The sequence below is a fragment of the Triticum urartu genome, chromosome 7A (assembly GCF_056163025.1).
Source record: "Triticum urartu cultivar PI428250 chromosome 7A, HENAU_Tu73, whole genome shotgun sequence".
NCBI lineage: Eukaryota > Viridiplantae > Streptophyta > Magnoliopsida > Poales > Poaceae > Triticum > Triticum urartu.
Genome location: NC_141879.1, coordinates 18,023,100 through 18,038,644, shown reverse-complemented (window position 1 = coordinate 18,038,644; position 15,545 = coordinate 18,023,100). Strand labels below are relative to the sequence as shown.

Sequence of the window (15,545 nt, the reverse complement as noted above, 5' to 3'; positions counted from 1 at the left end):
ATATTGAACTCTTAAATTAACATGATTAATATTGAACTCTTACCATATTTTCATATGTCACTTGATATGTATGAGAATATTAAATGTATTATTAACATGATTAATATTGAACTCTTAAAGTTAATGTGACCCCGTTGCAACGCACGGGCGTTCTTCTAGTTAAGAGTAGAGATCCAAAGGTTACTCCACGCCGTACGCGAGGAGAAACTACAGAGCGGTTTTTTGATTGTAGCTGAATTTTGTTTGTCAGGGAAAAAGGTGTGGTTGAAAGAAGGAAAGAGAGGGACCATTAGACTTCCAAAAGGTCAGCCACAAGCTGTCTGCGGTGCGCCATCTGGACCAGAATTTTCTTGCTACCTACCAACTAATATTGATTCCTCGATGTCCATGATGTAGGCAAGCATATGGCTTCTGTGATGTCTCATGTAAGCAGGGATTGCCTGTATTTCCTTCCCTCTTAAATTTACTGTGTGCCTGTGATAAATCCAGTAATTTTTTCTCAATGTACAATATATATAGACATATATGTAAATGATGATGTACTAATTTTTTTTGTCTTACTAGGTGTAGCAACATGCATTTTCTTTGCAGCGTAGCATGGGCATTCAAAATACCTCCAACATCTATGAGGCCATATAAGAGGATAATCGACAACATGTATAGGGTGCCATGCCAAAATAGAGGAAGCGGATGGGAGAGGGGGTTCTTGAGTCCTTATTGGGTTAGGGTGTGTGATTTTTTTATCCCGTTGCAACACACTCACATCTTTGCTATTTATTAAAATTATAAATAATTTGCAAGCTACTAATTGAGTCACGGTATATAAACAAAATACAAAGCTCCCTGCAAAAAAATGCTAAGTTATTTATCACATCGACTCACTTTTTTTCTTTCCGTTCACCCAACCGAAACCAAACCGCGTGATATTTTTTGTGTGTATATGATTAGAGAGGGTGTAGGTGTTCAACTATATCATTATCGGAGTGTGGCGATTATGTGGATGACGGGCTACTAGAAAGCAGGCGGCGCTTGATGTCGGCATCTTAGGCTATGGCCATCGTGTCAATTTTTATCCCGTTGCAACGCACGGGCATTTGTGCTAGTTGATGTTAAATCACATGGCGATGTGATCTAGATTATTGACTCTAGTGCAAGTGGGAGACTGAAGGAAATATGCCCTAGAGGCAATAATAAAGTTATTATTTATTTCCTTATTTCATGATAAATGTCTATTATTCATGCTAGAATTGTATTACCCGGAAACATAATACATGTGTGAATACATAGACAAACTGAGTGTCACTAGTATGCCTCTACTTGACTAGCTCGTTGATCAAAGATGGTTATGTTTCCTAGCCATGGACAAAGAGTTGTCATTTGATTAACGCGATCACATCATTAGGAGAATGATGTGATTGACTTGACCCATTCTGTTAGCTTAGCACACGATCATTTAGTATGTTGCTATTGCTTTCTTCATGACTTATACATGTTCCTATGACTATGAGATTATGCAACCCCCGTTTACCGGAGGAACACTTTGTGTGCTACCAAACGTCACAACGTAACTGGGTGATTATAAAGGTGCTCTACAGGTGTCTCCGAAGGTACTTGTTGGGTTGGCGTATTTCGAGATTAGGATTTGTCACTCTGATTGTCGGAGAGGTATCTCTGGACCCACTCGGTAATGCACATCACTATAAGCCTTGCAAGCATTGTAACTAATGAGTTAGTTGCGGGATGATGTATTACGGAACGAGTAAAGAGACTTGCCGGTAACGAGATTGAACTAGGTATTGACATAACGACGATCGAATCTCGGGCAAGTAACATACCGATGACAAAGGGAACAACGTATGTTGTTATGCGGTCTGACCGATAAAGATCTTCGTAGAATATGTGGGAGCCAATATGAGCATCCAGGTTCCACTATTGGTTATTGACCGGAGACATGTCTCGGGCATGTCTACATAGTTCTCGAACCCGTAGGGTCCGCACGCTTAAAGTTTCGATGAGAGTTATATTATGAGTTTAGATGTTTTGATGTACCGAAGGTTGTTCGGAGTCCCGGATGAGATCGGGGACATGACGAGGAGTCTCAAAATGGTCGAGACATGAAAATTGATATATTGTAAGCCTATGTTTGGATATAGGAAGTGTTCCGGGTGAAATCGGAATTTTATCGGAGTACCGGGAGGTTATCGGAACCCCCGGGAACTTAATGGGCATTGGTGGAAGAGAGGAGAGGCGGCCAGGGCAGGGCAGCGCGCCCCTCCCCCCTAGTCCGAATAGGACAAGGAGAGGGGGGCGGCGCCCCCCCCCCCCTTCCTTCCTCCCCTCCACCTCTTTCCCCTCTCTCTCCTAGTCCAACATGGAAAAGGGGGGAGTCCTACTCCCGGTAGGAGTAGGACTCCTCCTGGCGCGCCCTCCTCCTAGGCCGGCCGCACCCCCCCCCCCCCCTTGCTCCTTTATATACGGGGGCAGGGGGCATCCTAGAGACACAACAATTGATCCCTTGGATCTCTTAGCCGTGTGCGGTGCCCCCCTCCACCATAGTCCACCTCGATAATACTGTAGTAGTGCTTAGGAGAAGCCCTGCGTCGGTAGAACATCAACATCGTCACCACGCCGTCGTGCTGACGAAACTCTCCCTCAACACTCGGCTGGATCCGAGTTCGAGGGACGTCATCGGGCTGAACGTGTGCTTAACTCGGAGGTGCCGTACGTTCGGTACTTGATCGGTCGGATCGTGAAGACCTACGACTACATCAACCGCATTGTGATAACGCTTCCGCTTTCGGTCTACGAGGGTACATAGACAACACTCTCCCCTCTCATTGCTATGCATCACCATGATCTTGCGTGTGCGTAGGAAATTTTTTGAAATTATTGCGTTCCCCAACAAATTCATGAGCCTATTTCCTGCATATCTACGGGATTCCACCCAATTTTGCCGGCCGCACTTTCCCTTGGCACGAACCCACTTTCGTCGGCTTTAGTTCCCGCCCCCCGTGTCGCCACCACCTCCTATCTTGCACCGGCAGTCCCTCCTCCTCCGCCGCTCCATCCGCCTGTGCTGACAACGAAAACTCCTTCTGCAGCCGCCCAAACACCTTCCACCGTCGGAATCAAAAGGAAGAGGCAGGGGAACCACATCGTCCAAGGCAGCGTGGCACCACCAACCTTCGGCCCTGCTTCGATTCCACCCGCCAAGGGCGTGGGCGGGAGGAAGAAGACCCCTTCCATTGGCCCGGCCGTTGCACCGGCGAAGGCATCGAGGATGAAGGCGATCGTGACAAGGGTCCATGCTCCTCCTCTGCCTCCAGTTGACGACGACATCCACTTTCACGGCGAAGCCGCCAGCCACGCCTACAATGTGTTCGATGAAACGACCGGGAGGTACAAACTTGTTCTTTGGCTTGGTTTGCTCTGGTGATCCATGCTCCGGCGATGGTGGTGCTAGGGGCGATGTTGGTGGTGACGTTCTTCGCAACAATGAGGATGTTGCTTGATTTCTCTATGTCATTTGAGAATCTTTTGTCTTGTTTGATGCACACTTGTAAGGCTAAACTTGATACGTCGTAGACATGTGCGTTGGGGGGGGGGGGGGGTTGTTGTGGGACGGCGAAGGAGACATGTGCTCAAGCGGCAGCCTTCGCCAGACGGTGCGCGACCGCGGTGATGGTGAGGACGGCAGCGACCGGAGGGATCCAACATGGAGATCTGCTTCGCAGATCGTGACCACCGACATCTCTCGGTTTGCATCGATGACCTGCGGACCGCTACTTTTACGAGCTCTTGGGTTTCAAAAAGTTTGCTCCGCTGAGACGGAGCATCGGAGGCGGCTCTAAGCTATGCCCACGACGAGCCGTCGGTGGATGCAGGAGAAAGAAGACTTTGACACCCCAATTTTTTTGAATGTATTTCAATTTTTCTGTAAGGGTGTATATTTATAAGATGTGGCATTTAATATATGGTCTTAAGTTTATTTCAGTAATTAACCGACAACCTCGTCCTGGAGATCCTTTCCCGCCTCCCAGTCAGATCCATCCACTTCTTCAAGTGCGTCTCCGTGCCCTGGAGCAACCTCATCGCCGACCCCGCCAACCGCAACAAGCTGCCCCACACCCTCGCCGGCTTCCTCTACATGACCTACGACTACATCACAGGCTGGCACTGCCCCCGACACTTCGCCAACGTCTCCGGTGACAGTGCCGCCCCATTCGACCCTTCCCCGCCGCCTAGCAAGTACAGGGCCATGAGCCATGTGGACGCCTGCAATGGCCTCCTTCTCTACCGCCGCTACGACCACAAGTATTTTCCCGATTTTGCCGTGTGCAATCCCGCCACCGGGAGGTGGGTGGAGCTGCCCCCACTGCCCCCAAATCCGCAGGCTCCGGAGGTCAGACATTGCCATACCGCAGGCCTAGCTTTCGATCCGGCGGTCTCGTTCCATTTCCATGTTCTTTATTTCAAGCAGGTCAATAGCTATATGGGAATTCTCACCATAGGAGTGGACATCTACTCGTCCAGGACAGGAGCCTGGAGTCATAGGAACTGCGGGACGGTTGAGAATGTTAAGCTGTATGTGACTAAATGGGTTTTTGTTGGCGGTATCACTAGTAGAAAAAGGGTCATCTGTCCCGGTTGGTAAGGGCCTTTTGTCCCGGTTTTTGAACCGAGACTAAAGGGTCGTTACTAATGCCCTAGCCGTTTAGTCCCGGTTCTTACACGAACCGGGACAGATGGGCCTCCACGTGGCCGGTGTGCCGAGCCCAGGCAGGAGGGCCTTTGGTCCCGGTTGGTGGCACCAACCGGGACCAATATGCATCCACACGTCAGCATTTTAGGGGCTGGGGTTTTTTTTTGAAGAGGGGGGGGGGGTTGTGGGTTTTGGGGGGTTAATTTAGGTGTTCCATATATTGTGTTAGCTAGCTAATTAATAGAGAGAAGTGTCCTCTTTTATCTCCGTGCTTGGTCGACGCTACGTACTATATGAAGGAAATATGCCCTAGAGGCAATAATAAAGTTATTATTTATTTCCTTATATCATGATAAATGTTTATTGTTCATGCTAGAATTGTATTAACCGGAAACATAATACATGTGTGAATACATAGACAAACAAAGTGTCACTGGTATGCCTCTACTTGACTAGCTCGTTAATCAAAGATGGTTATGTTTCCTAACCATGAACAAAGAGTTGTTATTTGATTAACGAGGTCACATCATTAGTTGAATGATCTGATTGACATGACCCATTCCATTAGCTTAGCACCCGATCGTTTAGTATGTTGCTATTGCTTTCTTCATGACTTATACATGTTCCTATGACTATGAGATTATGCAACTCCCGTTTACCGGAGGAACACTTTGTGTGCTACCAAACGTCACAACATAAATGGGTGATTATAAAGGAGCTCTACAGGTGTCTCCAAAGGTAGATGTTGGGTTGGCGTATTTCGAGATTAGGATTTGTCACTCCGATTGTCGGAGAGGTATCTCTGGGCCCTCTCGGTAATGCACATCACATAAGCCTTGCAAGCATTACAACTAATAAGTTAGTTGCAAGATGATGTATTACGGAACGAGTAAAGAGACTTGCCGGTAACGAGATTGAACTAGGTATTGGATACCGACGATCGAATCTTGGGCAAGTAACATACCGATGACAAAGGGAACAACGTATGTTGTTATGCGGTCTGACCGATAAAGATCTTCGTAGAATATGTAGGAGCCAATATGGGCATCCAGGTCCCGCTATTGGTTATTGACCGGAGATTTGTCTCAGTCATGTCTACATTGTTCTCGAACCGTAGGGTCCGCACGCTTAACGTTACGATGACAGTTATTATGAGTTTATGCATTTTGATGTACCGAAGTTAGTTCGGAGTCCCGGATGTGATCACGGAAATGACGAGGAGTCTCTAAATGGTCGAGACATAAAGATTGATATATTGGACGGTTATATTCGGACACCAGAAGTGTTCCGGGTGATTTCGGAGAAAACCGGAGAACCGGAGGGTTACCGGAACCCCCCCCCCCCCCGGGAGAAGTAATGGGCCATATGGGCCTTAGTGGAGAAAGAGAGGGGCTGCCAGAGGTGGGCCGCGCGCCTCCTTCCCCCTGGTCCGAATTGGACTAGGAGGGGGGCGGCGCCCCCCCTTTCCTTCTCCCTCTCCACCTCTTTCCCCCTCCTAGTAGGAGTCTACTCCTACTAGGAGGACGACTCCTCCTGGCGCGCCTATAGGGGCCGGCCGGCCTCCTCCGCTTGCTCCTTTATATACGGGGGCAGGGGGCACCCCTAGACACACAATTGATCCTCGTGATCGTTCCTTAGCCGTGTGCGGTGCCCCCCTCCACCATATTCCACCTCGGTCATATCGTTGCAGTGCTTAGGCGAAGCCCTGTGTCGGTAGAACATCATCATCGTCACCACGCCGTTGTGCTGACGGAACTCATCCCCGAAGCTTTGCTGGATCGGAGCCCGGGGAGCGTCATCGAGCTGTACGTGTGCCAAGAACTCGAAGGTGCCGCAGTAACGGTGCTTGGATCGGTCGGATCAGAAAGACGTACGACTACTTCCTCTACATTGCGTCACCGTTTCCGTTGCGGTCTACGAGGGTACGTAGACAACACTCTCCCCCCTCGTTGCTATGCATCACCATGATCTTGCGTGTGCGTAGGAAATTTTTTGAAATTACTCCGAAACCCAACAGTGGTATCAGAGCCTAGGTTTTATATGTTGATGTTATATGCACGAGTAGAACACAAGGGAGTTGTGGGCGATATAAGTCATACTGCTTACCAGCATGTCATACTTTGGTTCGGCGGTATTGTTGGACGAAGCAGCCCGGACCAACATTACGTGTACGCTTACGCGAGACCGGTTCTCCCGACGTGCTTTGCACAGAGGTGGCTTGCGGGTGACAGTTTCTCCAACTTTAGTTGAACCGAGTGTGGCTACGCCCGGTCCTTGCGAAGGTTAAAACAGCACCAACTTGACAAACTATCATTGTGGTTTTGATGCGTAGGTGAGATTGGTTCTTGCTTAAGCCCGTAGCAGCCACGTAAAACTTGCAACAACAAAGTAGAGGACATCTAACTTGTTTTTGTTGGGCATGTTGTGATGTGATATGGTCAAGACATGATGCTAAATTTTATTGTATGAGATGATCATGTTTTGTAACCGAGTTATCGGCAACTGGCAGGAGCCATAAGGTTGTCTCTTTATTGTATGCAATGCAATCGCGTTGTAATGCTTTACTTTATCACTAAACGGTAGTGATAGTCGTGGAAGCATAAAATTGGCGAGACGACAACGATGCTACGATGGAGCTCAAGGTGCCGCGCCGGTGACGATGGTGATCATGACGGTGCTTCGGAGATGGAGATCACAGGCACAAGATGATGATGGCCATATCATATCACTTATATTGATTGCATGTGATGTTTATCTTTTATGCATCTTATCTTGCTTTTGATTGACGGTAGCATTATAAGATGATCTCTCACTAAATTATCAAGAAGTGTTCTCCCTGAGTATGCACCGTTGCGAAAGTTCTTCGTGCTGAGACACCACGTGATGATCGGGTGTGATAGGCTCTACGTTCAAATACAACGGGTGCAAAACAGTTGCACACGCGGAATACTCGGGTTATACTTGACGAGCCAAGCATATACAAATATGGCCTCGGAACACGGAGACCGAAAGGTCGAGCGTGAATCATATAGTAGATATGATCAACATAGTGATGTTCGCCAATAAAACTACTCCATCTCACGTGATGATCGGACATGGTTTAGTTGATTTGCATCACGTGATCACTTAGAGGATTAGAGGGATGTCTATCTAAGTGGGAGTTCTTAAGTAATATGATTAATTGAACTTTAATTTATCATAAACTTAGTCCTGGTAGTATTAGCATATCTATGTTGTAGATCAATAGCTCGCGTTGTTGCTTTCGTATGTTTATTTTGATATGTTCCTAGAGAAAAATTGTGTTGAAAGATGTTAGTAGCAATGATGCGGATTGGATCCGTGATCTGAGGTTTATCCTCATTACTGCACAGAAGAATTATGTCCTTGATGCACCGCTAGGTGACAGACCTATTGCAGGAGCAGATGCAGACGTTATGAACGTTTGGCTAGCTCAATACGATGACTACTTGATAGTTTAGTGCACCATGCTTAACGGCTTAGAATCGGGACTTCAAAGACGTTTTGAACGTCATGGACCATATGAGATGTTCCAGGAGTTGAAGTTAATATTTCAAGCAAATACCCGAGTTGAGAGATATGAAGTCTCCAACAAGTTCTATAGCTAAAAGATGGAGGAGAATCGCTCAACTAGTAAGCATGTGCTCAGATTGTCTGGGTACTACAATCGCTTGAATCAAGTGGAAGTTAATCTTCCAGATAAGATAGTGATTGACAGAATTCTCTAGTCACCATCACCAAGTTAGTAGAACTTCGTGATGAACTATAATATGCAAGGGATAACGGAAACAATTCCCAAGCTCTTCGTGATGCTGAAATCGACGAAGGTAGAAATCAAGAAAAACATCAAGTGTTGATGGTTAACAAGACCACTAGTTTCAAGAAAAGGGCAAAGGAAAGAAGGGGAACTTCAAGAAGAACAGCAAGCAAGTTGCTGCTCAAGTGAAGAAGCCCAAGTCTGGTCCTAAGCCTGAGACTAAGTGCTTCTACTGCAAAGGGACTGGTCACTGGAAGCGGAACTACCCCAAGTGATTGGCGGATAAGAAGGATGGCAAAGTGAACATAAGTATATTTGATATACATGTTATTGATGTGTACTTTACTAGTATTTATAGCAACCCCTAAGTATTTGATACTAGTTCAGTTGCTAAGATTAGTAACTCGAAACGGGAGTTGCAGAATAAACAGAGACTAGTTAAGGGTGAAGTGACGATGTGTGTTGGAAGTGGTTCCAAGATTGATATGATCATCATCGCACACTCCCTATAATTTCGGGATTAGTGTTGAACCTAAATAAGTGTTATTTGGTGTTTGCGTTGAGCATGAATATGATTTGATCATGTTTATTGTAATACGGTTATTCATTTAAGTAAGAGAATAAATTGTTGTTCTGTTTACATGAATAAAACCTTATATGGTTACACACCCAATGAAAATAGTTCGTTGGATCTCGATCGTAGTGACACACATAAACATAATATTGAAACCAAAAGATGCAAAGTTAATAATGATAGTGCAAACTTATTTGTGGCACTGCCGTTTAGGTCATATTGGTGTAAAGTGCATGAAGAAACTCCATGCTGATGGGTTTTTGGAATCACTTGATTATGAATCAGTTGATGCTTGCGAACCATGCCTCATGGGCAAGATGACTAAGACTCTGTTCTTCGGAACAATGGAGCGAGCAACAGATTTGTTGGAAATCATACATACTGATGTATGTGGTCCGATGAATATTGAGGCTCGCGACAGGTATCATTATTTTCTGATCTTCACAGATGATTTGAGCAGATATGAGTATATCTACTTGATGAAACAGAAGTCTGAAACATTTGAAAAGTTCAAAGAATTTCAGAGTGAAGTGAAAAATCATCGTAACAAGAAAATAAAGTTTCTACGATCTGATCGTAGAGAAGAGTATTTGAGTTACGAGTTTGGTCTTCAATTAAAACAAATGTGGAATAGTTTCACAAACTCATGCCACCTGGAACACCATAGTGTAATGGTGTGTCCGAACGTCATAACCGTACTTTATTAGATATAGTGCGATCTATGATGTCTCTTACCGATCTACCACTATCGTTTTGGGATTATGCATTAGAGACAGCAGCATTCATGTTAAATAGGGCACCATCAAAATCCGTTGAGACGACACCTTATGAACTGTGGTTTGGCAAGAAACAAAAGTTGTCGTTTCTTAAAGTTTGGGGTTGTGATGCTTATGTGAAAAAGTTTCATCCTGATAAGCTCAAACCCAAATCAGAAAAGTGCGTCTTCATAGGATACCCTAAAGAAAATGTTGGGTACACCTTCTAACACAGATCCAAAGGTAAAATATTCGTTGCTGAGAATGGATCCTTTCCAGAGAAGGAGTTTCTCTCGAAAGAAGTGAGTGGGAGGAAAGTAGAAAACTTGATAAGGTAATTGTACTTTCTCCCTTATTGGAAAGTAGTTCATCACAAAATCTTTTCTTGTGACTACTACACCAATTAGTGAGGAAGCTAATGATGATGATCATGTAACTTCAGATCAAGTTACTACCGAATCTCGTAGGTAAACCAGAGTGAGATCCGCACTAGAGTGGTACGGTAATCCTGTTCTGGAGGTCATGTTACTTGACCATGACGAACCTACGAACTATGAGGAAGCGATGATGAGCCCAGATTCCACGAAATGGTTTGAGGACATGAAATCTAAGATATGATCCATGTATGAGAACAAAGTTTGGACTTTGGTTGACTTGCCCGATGATCGGCAAGCAATTGAGAATAAATGGATCTTCAAGAGGAAGACGGACGCTGATAGTAGTGTTACTATCTACAAAGCTAGAATTGTCGCAAAAGGTTTTCGACAAAGTTCAAGGTGTTGACTACGATGAGAGCTTCTCACTCGTGTCTATGCTTGAGTCTGTCCGAATCATGTTAGTAATTGCCACATTTTATGAAATCTGGCAAATGGATAAATAAAACTGCATTCCTTAATGGATTTATTAAAGAAGAGTTGTATATGATGCAACTAGAAGGTTTTGTCAATCCGAAAGGTGCTAACAAAATGTGCAAAGCTCCAGCGATCCATCTGTGGACTGGTGCAAGCATCTCGAAGTTGGAATATACGCTTTGATGAGTTGATTAAAGCATATAGTTTTATACAGACTTGCGGTGAAGCCTGTATTTACAAGAAAGTGAGTGGGAGCACTACAGCATTTCTGATAAGTATATGTGAATGACATATTGTTGATCAGAAATAATGTAGAATTATTCTGTAAAGCATAAAGGAGTGTTTGAAAGGAGTTTTTCAAATAAAGACTTCGGTGAAGCTGCTTGCATATTGAGCTTCAAAATCTATAGAGATAGATCAAGACGCTTGATAAGTTTTTTCAATGAGTACATACCCTGACAAGATTTTGAATTAGTTCAAAATGGAGCAGTCAAAGAAAGAGTTCTTGCCTGTATTACAAGGTGTGAAGTTGAGTAAGACTCAAAGCCCGACCACGGCAGAAGATAGAAAGAGAATGAAAGTCATTCCCTATGCCTTGGCCATAGGTTCTATAAAGTATGTCATGCTGTGTACCAGATCTATTGTATACCCTGCACTGATTTGGCAAGGGAGTACAATAGTGATCTAGGAGTAGATTACTGGACAGCGGTCAGAATTATCCTTAGTGAAATAAGGATATGTTTCTCGATTATGGACATGACAAAAAAAAGGTTCGTCGTAAAGGGTTACGTCGATGCAAGTTTTTGACACTGATCTAGATGATTCTAAGTCTCAATCTGGATACATATTGAAAGTGGGAGCAATTAGCTAGAGTAGCTCCGTGCAGAGCATTGTAGACATAGAATTTTGCAAAATACATACGGATCTGAATTTGGCAGGCCCGTTGACTAAATTTCTCTCACAAGCAAAACATGATCACTCTTTGGGTGTTAATCACATAGCGATGTGAACTAGATTGTTGAATCTAGTAAACCCTTTGGGTGTTAGTCACATGGAGATGTGAACCAATCACATAAAGATGTGAACTATTGGTATTAATCACATAGCGATGTGAACTAGATTATTGACTCTAGTGCAAGTGGGAGACTGAAGGAAATATGCCCTAGAGGCAATAATAAAGTTATTATTTATTTCCTTATATCATGATAAAATGTTTATTATTCATGCTAGAATTGAATTAACCGGAAACATAATACATGTGTGAATACATAGACAAACAAAGTGTCACGAGTATGCCTCTACTTGACTAGCTCGTTAATCAAAGATGGTTATGTTTCCTAACCATGAACAAAGAGTTGTTATTTGATTAACGAGGTCACATCATTAGTTGAATGATCTGATTGACATGACCCATTCCATTAGCTTAGCACCCGATCGTTTAGTATGTTGCTATTGCTTTCTTCATGACTTATACATGTTCCTATGACTATGAGATTATGCAACTCCCGTTTACCGGAGGAACACTTTGTGTGCTACCAAACATCACAACGTAAATGGGTGATTATAAAGGAGCTCTACAGGTGTCTCCAAAGGTAGATGTTGGATTGGCGTATTTCGAGATTAGGATTTGTCACTCCGATTGTCGGAGAGGTATCTCTGGGCCCTCTCGGTAATGCACATCACATAAGCCTTGCAAGCATTACAACTAATAAGTTAGTTGTAAGATGATGTATTACGGAACGAGTAAAGAGACTTGCCGGTAACGAGATTGAACTAGGTATTGGATACCGACGATCGAATCTCGGGCAAGTAACATACCGATGACAAAGGAAACAACGTATGTTGTTATGCGGTCTGACCGATAAAGATCTTCGTAGAATATGTAGGAGACAATATGGGCATCCAGGTCCCGATATTGGTTATTGACCGGATATTTGTCACAGTCATGTCTACATTGTTCTCGAACCGTAGGGTCCGCACGCTTAACGTTACGATGACAGTTATTATGAGTTTATGCATTTTGATGTACCGAAGTTAGTTCGGAGTCCCAGATGTGATCACGGACATGACGAGGAGTCTCGAAATGGTCGAGACATAAAGATTGATATATTGGACGGTTATATTCGGACACCGGAAGTGTTCCGGGTGATTTCGGAGAAAACCGGAGAGCCGGAGGGTTACCGGAACCCCCCCCCCCCCCCCGGGAGAAGTAATGGGCCATATGGGCCTTAGTGGAGAAAGAGAGGGGCTGCCAGAGGTGGGCCACGCGCCTCCTTCCCCCCTGGTCCGAATTGGACTAGGAGGGGGGCGGCGCCCCCCCTTTCCTTCTCCCTCTCCACCTCTTTCCCCCTCCTAGTAGGAGTCCTACTCCTACTAGGAGGAGGACTCCTCCTGGCGCGCCTATAGGGGCCGGCCGGCCTCCTCCCCTTGCTCCTTTATATACGGGGGCAGGGGGGCACCCCTAGACACACAATTGATCCTCGTGATCGTTCCTTAGCCGTGTGCGGTGCCCCCCTCCACCATATTCCAGCTCGGTCATATCGTTGCAGTGCTTAGGCGAAGCCCTGCGTCGGTAGAACATCATCATCGTCACCACGTCGTTGTGCTGACGGAACTCATCCCCGAAGCTTTGCTGGATCGGAGCCCGGGGAGCGTCATCGAGCTGTACGTGTGCCAAGAACTCGGAGGTGCCGGAGTAACGGTGCTTGGATCGGTCGGATCGGGAAGACGTACGACTACTTCCTCTACGTTGCTTCACCGCTTCCGTTGCGGTCTACGAGGGTACGTAGACAACACTCTCCCCTCTTGTTGCTATGCATCACCATGATCTTGCGTATGCGTAGGAAAAACTTTGAAATTACTCCGAAACCCAACACTATATACGTATAAAGAGGACTAGACACGATAGCTAGTAATCAAATGAAGGAAACAGAAGATCGTCATGAACATATGCATACAGAGAGAAGTGATATCGACCACCTCTCCTTCTCCCCACGAGGCCCGGCAGGCCCCTGGCCTCACTAACCGGGACCAATGCCCCCATGGGTCCCGGTTCTGGACTGAACCGGGACTAATGGGCTGACCAGGCCTGAACCAAAGCCCTCTTTTCTACTAGTGTATGATTTACCTATGGGGCAACCTGTACATCAGCAACGATTATGTGCTAGTGGAGGTGGACATGGAGGGGACATTGTGGACAACCATCCGCGTGCCTAACCCTCGAAGATTTGCTACAATTGAATCGTCGCAGGGGTACCTACACTATGCTATAGCTTCTGTCAATGATAGTAACAATATCCTGGTTTCTGAGATATCACTCTGGTGCCTCAAGGATCGCGATAGTAAAGAATTTGTCCTGAAGCATACTGCCAGCTTCGATAAGCTTATGAGCATGACTGGGCAGAAGTAGAAGGTGCTTGGGATTCATCCAGATTGCGATACGATTTTCCTACTTTCATATGGACATGATACCTTGGTATCATTCGATATGCAGCATCAAAAGGTTGGTCGTATCCTTAATCTTGACAAAGACCTTGCACAACACTTTCTACCCTATGTTCCTCTCTTCTCGGAGCCATTAGCAGATGCAGATGGGCAGTAGCTTTACCTTCAAACCACCCCTGTTCTTCCTTCGAAGAACTGGCTCTTCTTTCGGCTGAACAATTTTTCTGTGTACTTCGGAATCTGCTTCAACATTTTCAGGTCAGAGCAATGCCCGATAAACCTACAGATTAAGCATAATGTCATCTCCAAAGAACATTGTTACCTAGCACTGGATGTTGTTCTGGACATGTGTTAGTTCCATGGTGGTAAATTATACTGTAATTGGCCTCCTTGTCCATAACAATCAGTTATTATGATTATCCTAAATCTTAGTGCAAATTGTGAACCTACTAGTGCACTAAAAGGTTCAATCAGACTGGTTACTGGTGCGATCTGTATTTAACATTTTGCATTCAGTATTTTGGCAAATCACTACCTTTGAGCAAATTCTTTGTTTATGTTTGCTGTAGCTAATGATTCAGTAGAACTTTGGATCTGTTAACCACAGAGAAATGGCATTAGTGCCAGGTGTATGTGTGTTTGGCCCGTTTTTGTTATTTCAGGTACTGTATCGCATAAGATTGTGCTTCATGTATGAAGATAGGATTTTGGCAGGTTCCAGGACAGGGATTTTGCTGTGCTAGAAATGTAGTGGCCAAAACATATAGGCTTGTCTGTCGGCTTAGATGCTTAGTGCAGTGCGCTCTTAACAGCCATATACTGAAGCCTGTGTAATGCAGTGCTGATGTGCCTTGCGGCTGTACATGTCGAAACTGAACCCTGTTACGCAAGCAAGAAAAATCACCGTGTACTGGGGTGCAGTAGCAGTGTAGTAGAAGAAGCAGATCGGACTATTTCAGAGATTTCAATCGAAGTTTTTGTTTCTGAAGCTGCTCCTCTCTTGTCAAGGTACATGTGTTCTAGTAGCATTTGCTAGCGTCCTTTGTTCTTGTTCTCTAATTATCTGCATGTAATTAAGTAGAAAACTAATGGTTAACAGTAGTGAAGCACAAAGATAACATGCTGATGGGTTAGACCGATTGAATTTGCTGCTGTGCGTTCATCACGAGTCTTTCTGGATGTGTAGTACTCCTGTTTATTGTATGTCGAATTGTTTTCTTTTAGCTAGGAGTCATTCAGTTGAGCAATGGTTGTGCATGCCAATATTTTCAGATCATGCATGTATATATTATTTGATATAATTGGAGTAATATCCATCACCCATATATCCGATAAAGGCCCCCCCCCCTTATATTATAAAGCAAACACCTGATACATCCGATACATCCAGCTCGCTGGGGCCACAACACAGATATGCCCAAAAGAAAAAGAAAGAAAAAGAAAG

The 15,545-nt window shown here is 44.9% G+C and overlaps 1 protein-coding gene across 1 annotated transcript; it reads left to right on the top strand.

The window, feature by feature from the left end:
- The first annotated feature begins 3,635 nt into the window (after positions 1-3,635).
- Positions 3,636-14,066, top strand: LOC147957028 (uncharacterized). The gene is made up of 3 exons (XM_087531552.1): positions 3,636-3,757; positions 4,045-4,584; positions 13,808-14,066. Exons 1-3 carry the CDS (start codon positions 3,636-3,638, stop codon positions 14,064-14,066), a joined length of 921 nt encoding a protein of 306 aa, XP_087387678.1.
- The last annotated feature ends 1,479 nt before the right edge of the window (positions 14,067-15,545 follow it).

Excerpts from the sequence above, each read along its gene's own strand:
- LOC147957028 (XM_087531552.1), top strand. The coding sequence starts at position 3,636 with ATGTGCTCAAGCGGCAGCCTTCGCCAGACGGTGCGCGACCGCGGTGAT. Across the intron at positions 3,758-4,044 it reads GTGACCACCGACATCTCTCG|ATCCATCCACTTCTTCAAGT; the intron begins GTTTGCATCGAT and ends CCTCCCAGTCAG. Across the intron at positions 4,585-13,807 it reads ACGGTTGAGAATGTTAAGCT|CAACGATTATGTGCTAGTGG; the intron begins GTATGTGACTAA and ends CCTGTACATCAG.